This window comes from Lolium perenne, chromosome 5, assembly GCF_019359855.2.
Source record: "Lolium perenne isolate Kyuss_39 chromosome 5, Kyuss_2.0, whole genome shotgun sequence".
Classification (NCBI taxonomy): Eukaryota; Viridiplantae; Streptophyta; class Magnoliopsida; order Poales; family Poaceae; genus Lolium; species Lolium perenne.
In genome coordinates, this window is record NC_067248.2 from 260,422,959 (window position 1) to 260,435,977 (window position 13,019).

A 13,019-nucleotide genomic window follows, 5' to 3' on the forward strand; every position below is an offset into this window, starting at 1 on the left:
CTGCAAATGCCAAGCCTGAGCATGGCCCAAAACATGTAAGCATTACATTTTCTATTAATTAATTTTGGATATGCATTATTAAGCCTATTTTATAAAAAAAATGTAGATTAGACATGTTTCTGGCTTCTTTATCGAGTTATTAGACCAAGGTTTGGGTAGAAAACTGGAGCTCGAGCCTGGTCCAACCATCGAGCTTGAGCCATCGAGGTGTGCTTTCCATGCCCAACCTTGGAGAATAACACACACAACCCTCAATCCATATGACCAGATGTCGTCCTTGTTTTCGTGAATCCTTTGACGGTGATTATCTATAGAGAAGCGATTGCTTGAGAATGGGAACTGGCAACCTCTATGGTCGACAGTCTAACATGCAGATTCCAAGTTATTTGCTAGTCTGAATTGTTACATCATCGCAAACATACCTCACACAGTGGCTAAACCACGAAACCACCAAAGTAGTTATTTTTTGATCTAGTTTTACATATTTAAATTGTGTATAAGATTTTTGAACCAAGGAGTATATTATGGTATTGGAAAAGAAACTCCCTGTATAGATGGTCAAACTGACAATCTCGTAAGGTAGGCAAACATAATCTAGTAGCAACGTTGATACCAAAGCAAGTTAGAACTTATGGAAAGTCATGTCTTGCTTTTGCCAATTGCGCGGGTCATTTAGCTAGGCTACTGATGGTGGGTGGCCTGCGTTGATCCATGGTGACAGGCAGAAAATTCTTTGGGCGAAGGAGAACGAATGAAACATTAAGAGTATATATGAACCGGATGTGAAGCATATATGATTGAATAATGCATGTACCGTTTTTTGCAGTCCTGGAAGTTCGGCTTCCGAGTAGATGAGAGTGTGTTGGATGGAGTTGACATCTCAGATGTCCGCGTCGGAGTTGGGATGCCACCGTCACGGCTGATTAGTCAGAGCAGTGACTGAAACATTAAGCTATACTGCCGATTAGTCAGAGTAGTGACTGAAATATTAAGCTATACAGGCCCGGCTGCTCCAGTCCTGATGCGTCTGGATCTTGTTAGAAAACAAAATCATACGTAGTAGTATGATTTAAGTTCTAAAGGAAACAAGCCCAAATGAATCACAGAAAACTAAATCAACTTGCAGAGCTGCTCTACAGCATATGAATGGAAATCCATTGTATGGTTTTTCATATGACTTGCAGCTTAGACTTCTAATCTGCATATGAATGTATTTGTCTGGCAGCATGTCTGTTGGATGTCTGGCAGTCCTATCCATCTTTTAGCAACTAGGAGTAATCAAATCCCATTGCAAGAACAGGAGAAAAAACGCACCACCGCCTAATCAGTTGTAAATATTGTAAAGTCACTTTCATCAAGGTTGTTTTCAATTTGAATCCTGCAATTTCTTGGAAAAGTGTCTCATGTTCTTTTTAAAATTGAGACTGCTATCGAGGCCGAAAAAATGGAATAGAGAACATATTCAAAGATAAACAACTTCTAAAAACACAGGATTCACCAGCATTTTGTTGAGCCAGACAACCTTTCGATACTGATTGTACATCGAATAGTTCTTTTTAAGAACATTTTGATACATCAAAAGCTAAAGAAGTATAATTTCATCGCCCCTCTATCTCAGTGAGTGTAAAACTGTTTGCCGGTGTTTGAATATCATTTCTGATTTGCTCCATTTCAGCACTTTGTCGTGCAAAGTAGGCAGGGCGCTTGGGGGCTGGAAGTGTGGTGCTTCCATTCTCTAGGACGAACACAACTGATGACATGGGTGGCCTATCATCAGGGTTCTCCTGGACACACAAGAGTGCTACATGTACGCATAGCAAAACTTCGCCTGGTAAACATGTATCCATGATACATGACTCTGGTAGTTCCTGTGTCTTCTCTTCGTTCCACATATTCCATGCCTGAGAACAACAACAACAACATATACGTATTTACTTTGTTTGTCAATCTGCAAAAATAGCTTTGGGAATTTGATCCACTTCCAGAACAGAAAGTTCAAAAGAAAAATGGATCATGAATGTACTCACGTAAACTGTGAGGCTAGGGTAGCCCATTGTTCGAATATTTGAGTTTCTCCTTATGCCAGTTACAACCTCCAGTAGTAACACCCCAAAGCTATAGACATCAGACTTGGTAGAGAAGACACCTTCCATTGCATACTCAGGAGCCATGTATCCACTGTTTTATCATTTTAGTTTTAAAAGTTAAATGGAATTAGGTTTACTAAAAAAAATACAAGCGTTTCACAATGCATACTTACTATGTTCCAACAACTCGCTGGGTATTTGCATCTTGCTGGTTATCATTAAAGATCCTTGCCATACCGAAATCCGCTATCTTGGGTTTCATATCTGCATCTAGCAAAACATTCGCAGCTTTGAGATCCCTATGAATTATGGTGAACCTTGAGTCTTCGTGAAGATAAAGAAGTCCCCTTGCAACCCCTTTGATCATACTAAACCGTGTGTCCCAATCCAACAAAAAATTTCTTGAGTCATCTACGCAAAGAAACAAGCGTAAGCAAAAGTATTTTTAAGTTTTCTTAGGAAATCATTGTATATTACTAGAAATTTACCAAAAAGGGTAACATCTAAGCTCTTGTTAGGAAGATACTCATATATCAGAAGCTTTTCGTCTCTCTCATCGCAGCATCCAAGAAGTCGAACCAAGTTTCTATGTTGCAATTTGGCAATTAGAATTACTTCGTTTCTGAATTCTTTTGTTCCTTGTTGAGAATCTCTACTTAGCCTCTTGATTGCAACTTCCTGGCCAGCTAATATTCCCTATAGAACATAATGGGCATCTTAGAATTAAATTTTCCATATGAAAAAATAGTTACCCTTGTCGAATAACAGTATTCCGTGAATTACCTTGTATACTTTTCCAAAGCCTCCATGTCCTATCATACATGTTTCAGAGAAACTGTCGGTTGCAAGTGCAATTTCTTCTAGTCCTACAAATGGAAAATCTTGAACGTGTGGAGAGTTTTCATCTACAGCTTCATTAGATATACTTGTACCATCCAATCTTTTCTTCTTGGGATTTCTGTGTATTTTTTTCTTGCCTGCTCGCACAATGTTAAGGATCATTTTTCGCTTCTAATGGGAACATCACAAGCATAAGAAAGAAAAGAGTCCCCCCTACAACTATTGATGTTAGTAGAATAATCCCTACTTTATAAGTTCTCAAATCTAAAGGATATAGCCGACGACAGATTGTATGGCTATCTGTTATTACATATAAAATCAGGCCCACATATTAGAAAAAGGTGCATACAATCCGAGTGCCTACTATTTTGTACCAGACATTTCTCTTGTTTTCTTTTCTTCTTTTTTTTTGAGGGGGGTGTACACGAAAAGTTCAAATTCTGTGTGTTGAAACATAAATTTTTGCTTGGTGGTCAACCTTAAACTTTTACTAAGAAAAATCCATTAAGCGTACCTTTTAATTTTAACCATGCGAGCAAGATGCAAATGAGCACCAAAACACCACTGCCCAAAACGGGTAGTACAATCCAGACTGCATTGCTCTTTGTCCTTTTACCTGCGTCATACATACATATACCATAAAAATGGAAATGGTAGAATTAGGAATATGTTAGCACAGTCAAAACCAGCAGTAGAAAGTGGCGGAAATGACAAAGCTAGTAGTAGAAAGAGGGAGATATTAATACTTGTTACCACCTGCTGCATCCATGCCTGCAAGTCGGAGATAGAATGTCTCGCCGCCTTGATCTACTCTTAACTTGCTAGTGTCAACCAACTCCTCAACCCACACTAAGCATGCCGTCGAATCTCCTCTGGACATGGCACCACTCACGTTGCGATACACGTACCCCACACAGGAGCAGTTGCGGTGGCACTCCCCCGCGCACTCCTCCATTGTACTCTGTCCCCCTCCAACGAGGCTGAACTTGTCCGGTGACTTCATCATCGGCAAGGCCAAGAAGTTACCTCCGCACCCATGTATCTGCTCCTTCCGTCGGCATCCTCCCGAGAACTTGCCACTGGTCCACTCCTCCATATTGGCAGGCTCGAAGCCGTCTAGGCACTTGCACGTTGGGACTGGTGACACCGTCTCGTCGCAGTACCCATACAGGCCACAATAGCTGTAGTAGTTGCATTCAGCAGACGGCCACTTCCAGAGGACAGCCCAAGCTGATGCGCTGTTGTTCCAGCTCTGAAGTTGATACTCTCCGGAGTAGATGAGCACAAACCTTGAGGGTGGGGCGCCATCAGAGAAGCTATAGGTGAAGTAGACCTCATCACCGTTGTTGACGATGGCCTGGTACATGATAATATCGCTAATGTTTGTGCCCGGCGTTGGCTTGTTTTGACGTTGGCTCGTCACTAAGTTCCCCGTCCATGGGGTCATCCGGGCCACTGAGCGCTCCCCGTCCCACAGAAACGATTGGAAGGGCATGTCCGGGTCACTGCCATAGGAGAAGCGCCCCCGTGAGGGGTCGCTAGGGCCTTTCCAGGATACAATGCGCTCATCAATGTTGCGTGTGTTGTACTTCATCCGGAGCTTCATACCAGGAAGAAATGTGTCCGCGCGGTGCTCGAAACTCTCCCACAATGTGGTGCCATTTGACGACCGTATAATGAGGTTGCCGGTGTCCAAAAGCACAGCTGTTGGGGTAGACAAGCCAAGGACAGTGGCGACGTTGGTGGTTGTCCAAAGGACATGGCCATCACCTTGAGAAAGAACAAGATTGGAGTTGTTCGCGAGAGAGAGCATCGGTGTAGAGGAAGTGGTGTTGATTGCCGGGTTTTCTCTGTTAGCGACCCACACGACAGTAAGCTCGGGAATGTTGTTGTACCATATGCCAAGGTACAGCTTGGTGGGAGTGGAGTTGGAAAGGTTGAAGAAGCCCAGGACGAAGGCTCCACCATCAGAGACGATGGTGCTGCCAGGGAACAGCAGCTTGCCAGGGACAAGCCGGTCGTCAGAAGTGCCCAAGGGAAGGAATAGAATGATGAGGGCCGTGGTGCAGCAGGCAAGAGCCAGCGAACCCATCGATAGCTGAGACCAAAATCTTAGCACTACGTACTAACTAGCTATGTGCTATATACTGAATATACTGATTCTGCTGTATGGGAGAAAGTATTTGCATCGAACCTTCTTGTTCTTCAAGCTAAAAATGCTTTCACCAATGCAGCATCCAGGAATGTTCAATCGCGGAAGCAGATGACTAAATACTGCAAGTCTTTGGAATTGTAGGAGGGTTGGTTTCGGAGTGTGTTGGAGTTTATATTTCAGCTGTCCAGTCGGTGTTGGGATGCCACTGTCACTGCTGATTAGATAGCTCCAACTTGCTCCTTTTTGTTTAGAGAAACACCAAGGACGGTAGATATGCATATAAGTACACCATCATATGCATGCACCCACGCAATGACTACTGAGTCATGGAGATTTAAGATTAACAAAAATCAGCACAGCTATCAACGAGCGCATCATCTCTCAAAAACAATTGTCTTAATGAGACACACAGAGTCAAATCTATGTTTGGTTCGGATCCTAGTGGGTTGTTGTTCCATACATAGCCCCTTACCCCACTAAGCATCTCTATAAATGGCACTTTTGTGCAAAATAAAATTTCAGATAGATGAAGTACTCACCAGCGGTGATAGATTTAAGGACTCTAAAATAAACTTTCAAACATGGCATAAAGAATGTTAAAGCACTGGGCACCTTCTAGCGCTTGCATGCATCTACTGCTCCCCAGATCAGCCAGAAAACAAAATTATACTGTAAATTCAAAAGATGGACTATTTCTATCGGTTACAACCAAAGGTACAAGAGCTAACTTTACCTGAGTAATATTCTTTCTTTCGTTCAAGCAAATAAATCTACGATAAGGGCATATCTTCACATGAATACCTCGTCCATTCCCTGGCAACACCCAGCAGACCAGAACAAATTTCAAATAGAAGATTGAACTCACCGACTTACTAGCAACAAATTAAAATACACAATTGACATGTACAGTGGACCTCAACCTTAAAATATGACCTTACCTTATTTTGAGAAAGTGCACAATAAGATATTGATGTCGACAGTAACAAAGTAAAAGTTTAGAAACCTCAGACCTGAAGTTATGTACAACAGCACCTAAAACAATGGGATTGTTGCTGGTCAGTATGTTTACACACTGTCGGACACATTGAAACTAGGATATTCAACAAGGGCGTTAGCACCTAATTATCAAAATATTATGGTATACTAATTTTATTTCTATATAAACTCCTTGCTGGCCACTCATCTGCAAGTTTTTTTTTTTTTGATAGCCATCTGACTTGTGCAATGGAAAGCAGCAAATCTGTTCTGTAAAAGATATGACAGCTCTTCGTGAACTGTTTTCTAGCAGAAATATAGGAATCAAGTTGATCAAAGCATCTTTTGGTAGAATGATGCATAGATTAGTGTTTACCTGATTCTACAAGGAATCCATACAGCAAATAAATGGTTAACTGAAAAGCAAAACTACTTCTTGGATTAGTCGCAAACCTTACTCCTATATCTTCTTCATGGTCTTCAAATTCAAAGAAATATATTGTAAGTACAAACATATTAGAAAGTGATCTTCAATGGTAGAAGAGCTCAGAGGTTTTGGAGAAAACATAGACTGGCATCAATATGGCAGAAGATGCCAGCATCATTCATGACACCCACATAGGGCTCTCTCGGTAGCACTCATTGAATACAAACACACAAGCATCAGTATGAAATACTGACAAAAGGCACTTGCAGGAAAAGGAAGTGTAGTACTATAGGAGGCAATAGTGGAAATATGTAGCCTATATCATCTTCACTTACTCACATGTAGAAGACCACAAAACATTCAATGCAAAGACTCAAAATACCTAAGCTAAAATAACAGAAATTCCCAGCTTTGCAACACGAGATGTTCCCAGTTTGTTATTCTGAAGTCAGAAGTTCAGAGTTATCAATGTCTTGGGCAGCGAATACATAAGAAGGGTCATATCAATCACAAGAAGTGGTTTCCAGTGTTTTTGGCATGTATTTTTGTAAGGACATGATTACTTCTCTGCACCCAGATATTACAAGTACCCAGATTGAGAAGCCCCTTGAAAACAACAGTAGTTGGCCTTTAGCAAATTATATCTCAACTATTGATGTTCTAATAGTAGCTTCATACTTCAATAACATCCGCAACTTTTTATGTATTTCTCAAAATTGGTAAATTATAAGCTAAGTAAGCCAGTAAGGGTGTGTCAAATCACTTAGTAACTCTAAAATGAAGGCATCGTTCTAGAGGCTACAGTGAGACTGGATAGTGATAATAACTGCATCAGAATTCTTAACATTTCCACAGGTTGGTGGATCTATTGAATGGCGATGTGTCCATCGCATGGTAGAAAACTGTTTCCCTTAATGGAGATGTCAGCTAGTATGTGTAAGGGGGAAATTTGGTTGTTTGTACCTTACAAAAATTTGTACAAACAAGTTTTGTTATCTGAAGAACTTCAATGATACACTTATAACAGACTAATAGTTCTAATTACAACATTCGTAAAAAGTACCACCGGCAAAACACTGACCCGAAATTAACAATTCATACTGACAGCATTGCCAAAGGGCTGATATGAGCAGTACCATACAATATATATTTAGAAACGTACTGTTCAATGAGACCCTGGTCAATTAAGTGCTCAAAGGAAGCATGTCTCTATAAAAGGCTCAGGAGTGGGAATGTGATACCGTAAAAAAACTGAAAGTTGCGAACAACTTGGTCACTAACCTCTTATATATGTCTACCTGCCTTTTGCCCACGACCTGACCCTCACAGCACCAACTGGATCTGCCCAACCATCACCCCAATGAGCACAACGTAAAATCTACCAGTCGTGGCCTCAATCTGCAATGCCCCAACCCAAGCCTTTAGTTAGCAACGCCAAAGTTGCTCCCAGTCCCACATCAACTATAGTACTCCCTCCACCCCGAAAGACGGAGGGAGTAATATAATTAATGATAAAACATGAGGGTTGCATTAACAATATTTAAAAAGAGTGAAATAGCACTAAGGGCAATGCATTAGACATCAAAACATAAGAATGGTTGTAGTATGAACATAAAGTATAACACTATGCTACCTGATTGCTTCTCAAGCTAATCCGTGGAGAGCACGGTAAGAAAATGTTTGCTTAGTATGGCAAGTGTTGTTCCTCTGCCAGAACTGATTTGCCCTGTTCGATGCCATACCTAGAAAGCAGGTGCAGACAAAAGCATGCCAGTTAGCTCCTCATTAGTCATGACTAGGCATATATATCTGATTCTCCGATCAATCAATTCAGTAAAACATCTCAGCTGGATCCTCTTCAATGATGGCATAGCGTGAGATAATACCATCCCCAGCTTGATCCCCAGTTAACTGTGCTCAATTGAGTGATAAAATGGGAGACAGATATTGGCATAATTGACATTCTGGTCAGTTTTCTGCTTGATCTAATCGTATACAGGAAACATGAGCCACTGCCTTCCCTACTGGAGTAACTACAAAGTAATCATCTCACGTGAAGTCCAAATCTCAACCAGAACACTAAATTATTAGACAGCACCGGATGCTGGCTAACTTTCGCAGCTCATCTGGGCAGCAGTCCGACCATTGAGCAACCGGATCAGGTGACCCCGGATTCCCGGTAGAAGACCGAGGCCCCAAACAAGGCGAAGACGGCAGTCTCCCAGCAAAAAAATCCTTAGCTTCGACTCGTCGGGCCAGATGATCCGCCACCTGTGGTCGCCGGGCACAACCTTCTAGTACACGCTCTTGCGCACAGCCGCTTGTAGTCCTCCTCCAGGCGCGGCAGGGTCTTCAGAAACTCCGCCGCCCTCTCCTCGCCGACCAGCTCCGAGTCGATGAGGTCGCGCATGGACCGCAGCCACTCCCGGTAGTTCACCTCCAGAGACGTCGGGGCCTTCGCGCCGCCCGCCCCTCAGCCTTGGCCTCGAAACCCATCTGACAAACAGCTAACACAGGATTGGTGTACACGAGATTAAATAGCTTTCTCTTAGCCTCCCTCTTGATGAAGAACACAGAAAAAGAGTGTCCCATGGTGTCAAGGAATCGCACTACACCATTTTTGGAACCCAATGGTCATGATGTCATTTACCAGCAGAAATGACTCATTGCAAGGAAAATCTAAAGCATGCCTCTTAAGGGTTCAAGTTCATGTCAACTGTGGATGTCCCCTTCAAAAAACTGATACCTCGCTGGGAGCAAATCTTTGTGCTTATGGTATATCCCTTGACTTGAAAAGAGAGATATCAATTGGGAAGTAGTTGAAGCTTCAAGCGACATGCCCTTCCCATCAAGTCTGGACATATAACTGATGGCCCTGACTATTTCACCTTTTTTCAGTAACTTTCTGATAACAATATTTAACAGACGAGAGTCGGGAGCACAACCACTCGTCTCCATTGATGAAAATATATTGTCAGCTTCTTCCACCAATCCTTTTTCTATAAGGTTTGACATCATCGTAGTGTATGTTACAACAGTAGGTACCAATCCCTTGGCTGGTATTGCAGCAAACAAATTCTTAGCTTGCTCTGTTTTCCCAACATTAAACATTGCATCAATTATAATACTGAGAGTTCTAATATCAAACTTAAGGTTCATTGCTCGCAATTTCTTGAACAGCATGATTGCTTCATCTGCACAACCGTTTTTGCAAAGCCCGCTGAGAACTATATTGTATGTATCAATGGACAATCTCACTCGACTTTTGACTATCTCATGGAACTTTTCTTTTGCAGCAACGGTTCTACCAGCCTTAAATAATCCATCCATTATGATGTTATAAGTAAGAGTATCCGGTTTAGCTGACATTTCTTTGAATAGAGTCAATGCAGCATCCACCATTCCTGCTTTAAAGTATCCATCAATAAGTGTATTGTACGTAATTGCATCCGGCTGAATGCCAACCGATACCATATCATCATGTACCCTGCGTGCTTTCTGCATCTTGCCAACCAAGCAGTATCCATCAATCAGTGAACTAAATGTGATAACATTGGGCTTCTCACCTATATGTATCATAAAGTCAAAGATATCTTGTGCATCTGTCACCCTTCCTTCTTTGCATAGGTTGTTCACTATTGAGGTAAAGAACATAACGCCAGGACAACGGATGCCTTTTTCCTTCATTTCATGAACCAATTCTTTAGCTCTCACTAAATCGCCATGTGTACAATAACCCTGAATCAGGCAGCTGTAAGTCTGTATATTCGGTGGTACCCCCATATCAATCATCTGGTTGAATTGTTGAATAGCATCATTCATCCTACCCTTTCTGCAATACACATATATCATGGCTAAATAGGTCATCACATCCGGCTTCACTCCCTGCTTCTGCATGTCTTCAAATATAAGAAAAGTCTCATCCACCAATCCACACTTAGCATGTGCATTGATCAATATGTTGAAAACATATTGGTTAGGTACGACACCTTCTCCTACCATCAAGTTGTAGAGATTATTCATATCAACAAGGCATCCTTCTGTAGCGTACCCATGCAGCATGGTAGAGTATGTCACGATATCTGGTTTGAGGCCCTTGAGAATCCCACAATCCAGAATCTGTCTAGCTTCTTTGCTTCTTCCACGCTTGCACAACACATCAATCATCGAGTTATATGTGACCACATCAGGAACAACACCCTGTTGAACCATTTCATGGAATAGGTTGCTTGCCGTGCTGAATTTACCCTCCTTTAAAAAGCCATGGATAACCGTGTTATATGACACCACGTCAGGGGAGCAGCCAGCTTCTTGTTTTGCCATCATCCGGAGTAGCTCGAGTGCATCCTGGCTCCTGCTACCATCACATAAACCCTTGATAACTGTGGTGTATGAGAAGGCATCAGGCACGCAGCCCAGATACGGCATCCTGTGAAGCAGCACGTCCACAGCCTCATCTGTCCGCTTTGCCTGGCAGAGGACCTTGAGGAGGGGGCTAACGATAAGGTTGTCTGCCTTGAGGCCCGCCCTGAGGAAGCGGCCGAAGAAGGCGAGCGCTAAGTCTGGGTGCCGCGCGCGGCAGCAGCAGTCGAGCAGGATGCCGTAGGTGTGGACTGTGGGCGACGCCACAGGCGGGGCATGGCCTCGGGACATGCGGCTGAAGAGGGCGACAGCGAGCGAGAGGCCGTCGCTGCAGGCGGCGGAGGCGGAGGCCGGCGCGCGGACGAGAGCGGCGAGAAAGCCGTTGAGGGAGCACTCGGGGACTGGAGTGGCCTGCAGCAGCAATTCGTCGAACAGGTTGTGCGCGTCCTCAGGGCTGAGCGTCCCGGAGCGGACGCGCGCCGTGGCGGCGGCAAGGGCGACGTGGGGAGGCCGGTGTGTGAGCAGCGAGGTGGAGGTGGAGGAGGAGCGCCGGAGCCGGAGGAGGTGGAGGAGGGTTTGTGCTGGTTCGCCGTGCGCCATCGCCATCGCCATCGCCATCGCCATGGGGAAATTTTGGTGTGAAGTTGGGTGTCTAGACTCTAGAGCGATGTTTGCTTCTGTTGGATCGACTGATACTGATATGCTGCCTGTGCTGATGGGCTGCTGCCTTTGTGGCCCAATAGGTAGTCCTATTGTAGTACTACTCCACTTGGTTGCATTGAACCCCCTCAAAAACAAAAAACAAAAAACAAACAAAACTTGGTTGCATTTGAATATTTGAGCTGGATGTTCTTTTCAAATTAACACCACTTCTTCATGTCCTGTAAATGCACCCATACTCTTTCCTTTTTTCTGATTCTGAAAAATGACAAGATTTCTCTTTCTGAGGCAGAGCAGAGCGAGGTTTAAAATTTCAAATTGACTTTGTTGCACGTTTGTGGGATAAATCGTTGGCTACAACATGATTTTTTCTGAAAAAAAAATTGGGACTCATAAGTATGATTTTTAAATTTTTGAAAACAGCACGAGCACTGATGCACAGGAGCCAAAAATCCATGTCTTAACATCGTCCTCTAAAAGAATCTTCAGAAAAAAGCTTTGAAATCGTGGCTTTCACTCCTTCGAATCCGAGGGCCACCCTGTGCGGTGCTGGTATGGCACCGCACAGCCTTTCTCTATCTTTTGGATCAGGCCCATATATCTGGTCATGGCTTTTCCGTAGATATAATCGTTTTTTTTTTTGTCTAGTTTGTTTTGGTCGGTTTTTCGGGTTTCAACCTGGTTTTTCGGTTTCCTGAAAAAATGTACCGTACTTTTCCCAAATTTTGTAATTTTTTTAGTTAGAATATTTTGGAAATTGAACATTTTACAAAATTGTGCGTTTTTAGAAATTGATTTTTCCAAATGTAAACATTTTAAAAATTATATTTTTTAAAAAACCTAAATCATTTTACGAAATATGATTTTTTGAAAATTTGAACAAATTTTGTATATGATATATTTTTAAAATTTGGAAAAAATAAACTCTAAACAATTTTCAAATTTGAATAACTTTCAAATTTAAACATTTTTCGAATTTAAACATATTTGGATCATAATAATTTTTTAATCTAAAAACAAAAAGAAACAGAAAAACAAATAAGAAAAAACAAAATAGAAAATAACATAAAACGTAACAGAAAAAAGCTCGAAAAGGCGAACCAGGCAGGCCCATATACTTGCGCGGGGGTGTGCGGCGCCGGTAGTGGTGGCATGTCGTGAAATGTGATCTATTAGGATTCTGTGGTCTTTATAGGTTATACAAGTTAAACGTCCCCTACATATTCGATTTGGTTTTGTTTGCTTGTAGAACTTGTTTTTATTCATGGTGTTATGTGTTATGATTTGTGTTTGTTATGGATTGAAGTAAAGTGTATGTGCCTAGCTGTTTTGATCTTACCGCTTTCCCTCCACAACATATTGTTACATGATTCATATTTCATACTACCTCCATCCCAAGGCTTAAGGCCTATATTTTTTCAGAAAGTCAAACGAAGTAAAGTTTAACCAAACTTTTGATATTTTGTGGTTCCATATGAAAATATATTCCATTATCTATCTAATGATATTGATT

At 42.2% G+C, this 13,019-nt stretch overlaps 1 protein-coding gene across 4 annotated transcripts; it reads right to left on the reverse strand.

The window, feature by feature from the left end:
- Positions 1-1,445: 1,445 nt before the first annotated feature.
- On the reverse strand, positions 1,446-11,545 carry LOC127302877 (putative G-type lectin S-receptor-like serine/threonine-protein kinase At1g61610). Of its 4 annotated transcripts, XM_051333572.2 has the most exons (9): positions 8,118-9,200; positions 5,122-7,882; positions 3,684-5,025; positions 3,442-3,543; positions 2,871-3,064; positions 2,576-2,783; positions 2,261-2,498; positions 2,028-2,178; positions 1,446-1,901 (listed from the first exon to the last, which is right to left on the reverse strand). In XM_051333572.2, the coding sequence occupies exons 2-9, from the start codon at positions 5,359-5,361 to the stop codon at positions 1,599-1,601; spliced, it is 2,778 nt and encodes a 925-aa protein (XP_051189532.1). In that variant the 5' UTR covers positions 5,362-7,882; positions 8,118-9,200; the 3' UTR covers positions 1,446-1,598. The 4 variants fall into 4 exon arrangements, 1 of the variants encoding a protein (XP_051189532.1); XR_011745814.1 differs by lacking the exons at positions 1,446-1,901; positions 2,028-2,178; positions 2,261-2,498; ... (1 more) ...; positions 2,871-3,064; positions 3,684-5,025 and having other exon boundaries at positions 3,441-3,543; positions 5,816-5,895; positions 7,766-7,882; positions 8,118-11,545; XR_011745813.1 differs by lacking the exons at positions 1,446-1,901; positions 2,028-2,178; positions 2,261-2,498; ... (1 more) ...; positions 2,871-3,064; positions 3,684-5,025 and having other exon boundaries at positions 3,441-3,543; positions 5,816-5,895; positions 6,021-7,882; positions 8,118-11,545.
- Positions 11,546-13,019: the final 1,474 nt, after the last annotated feature.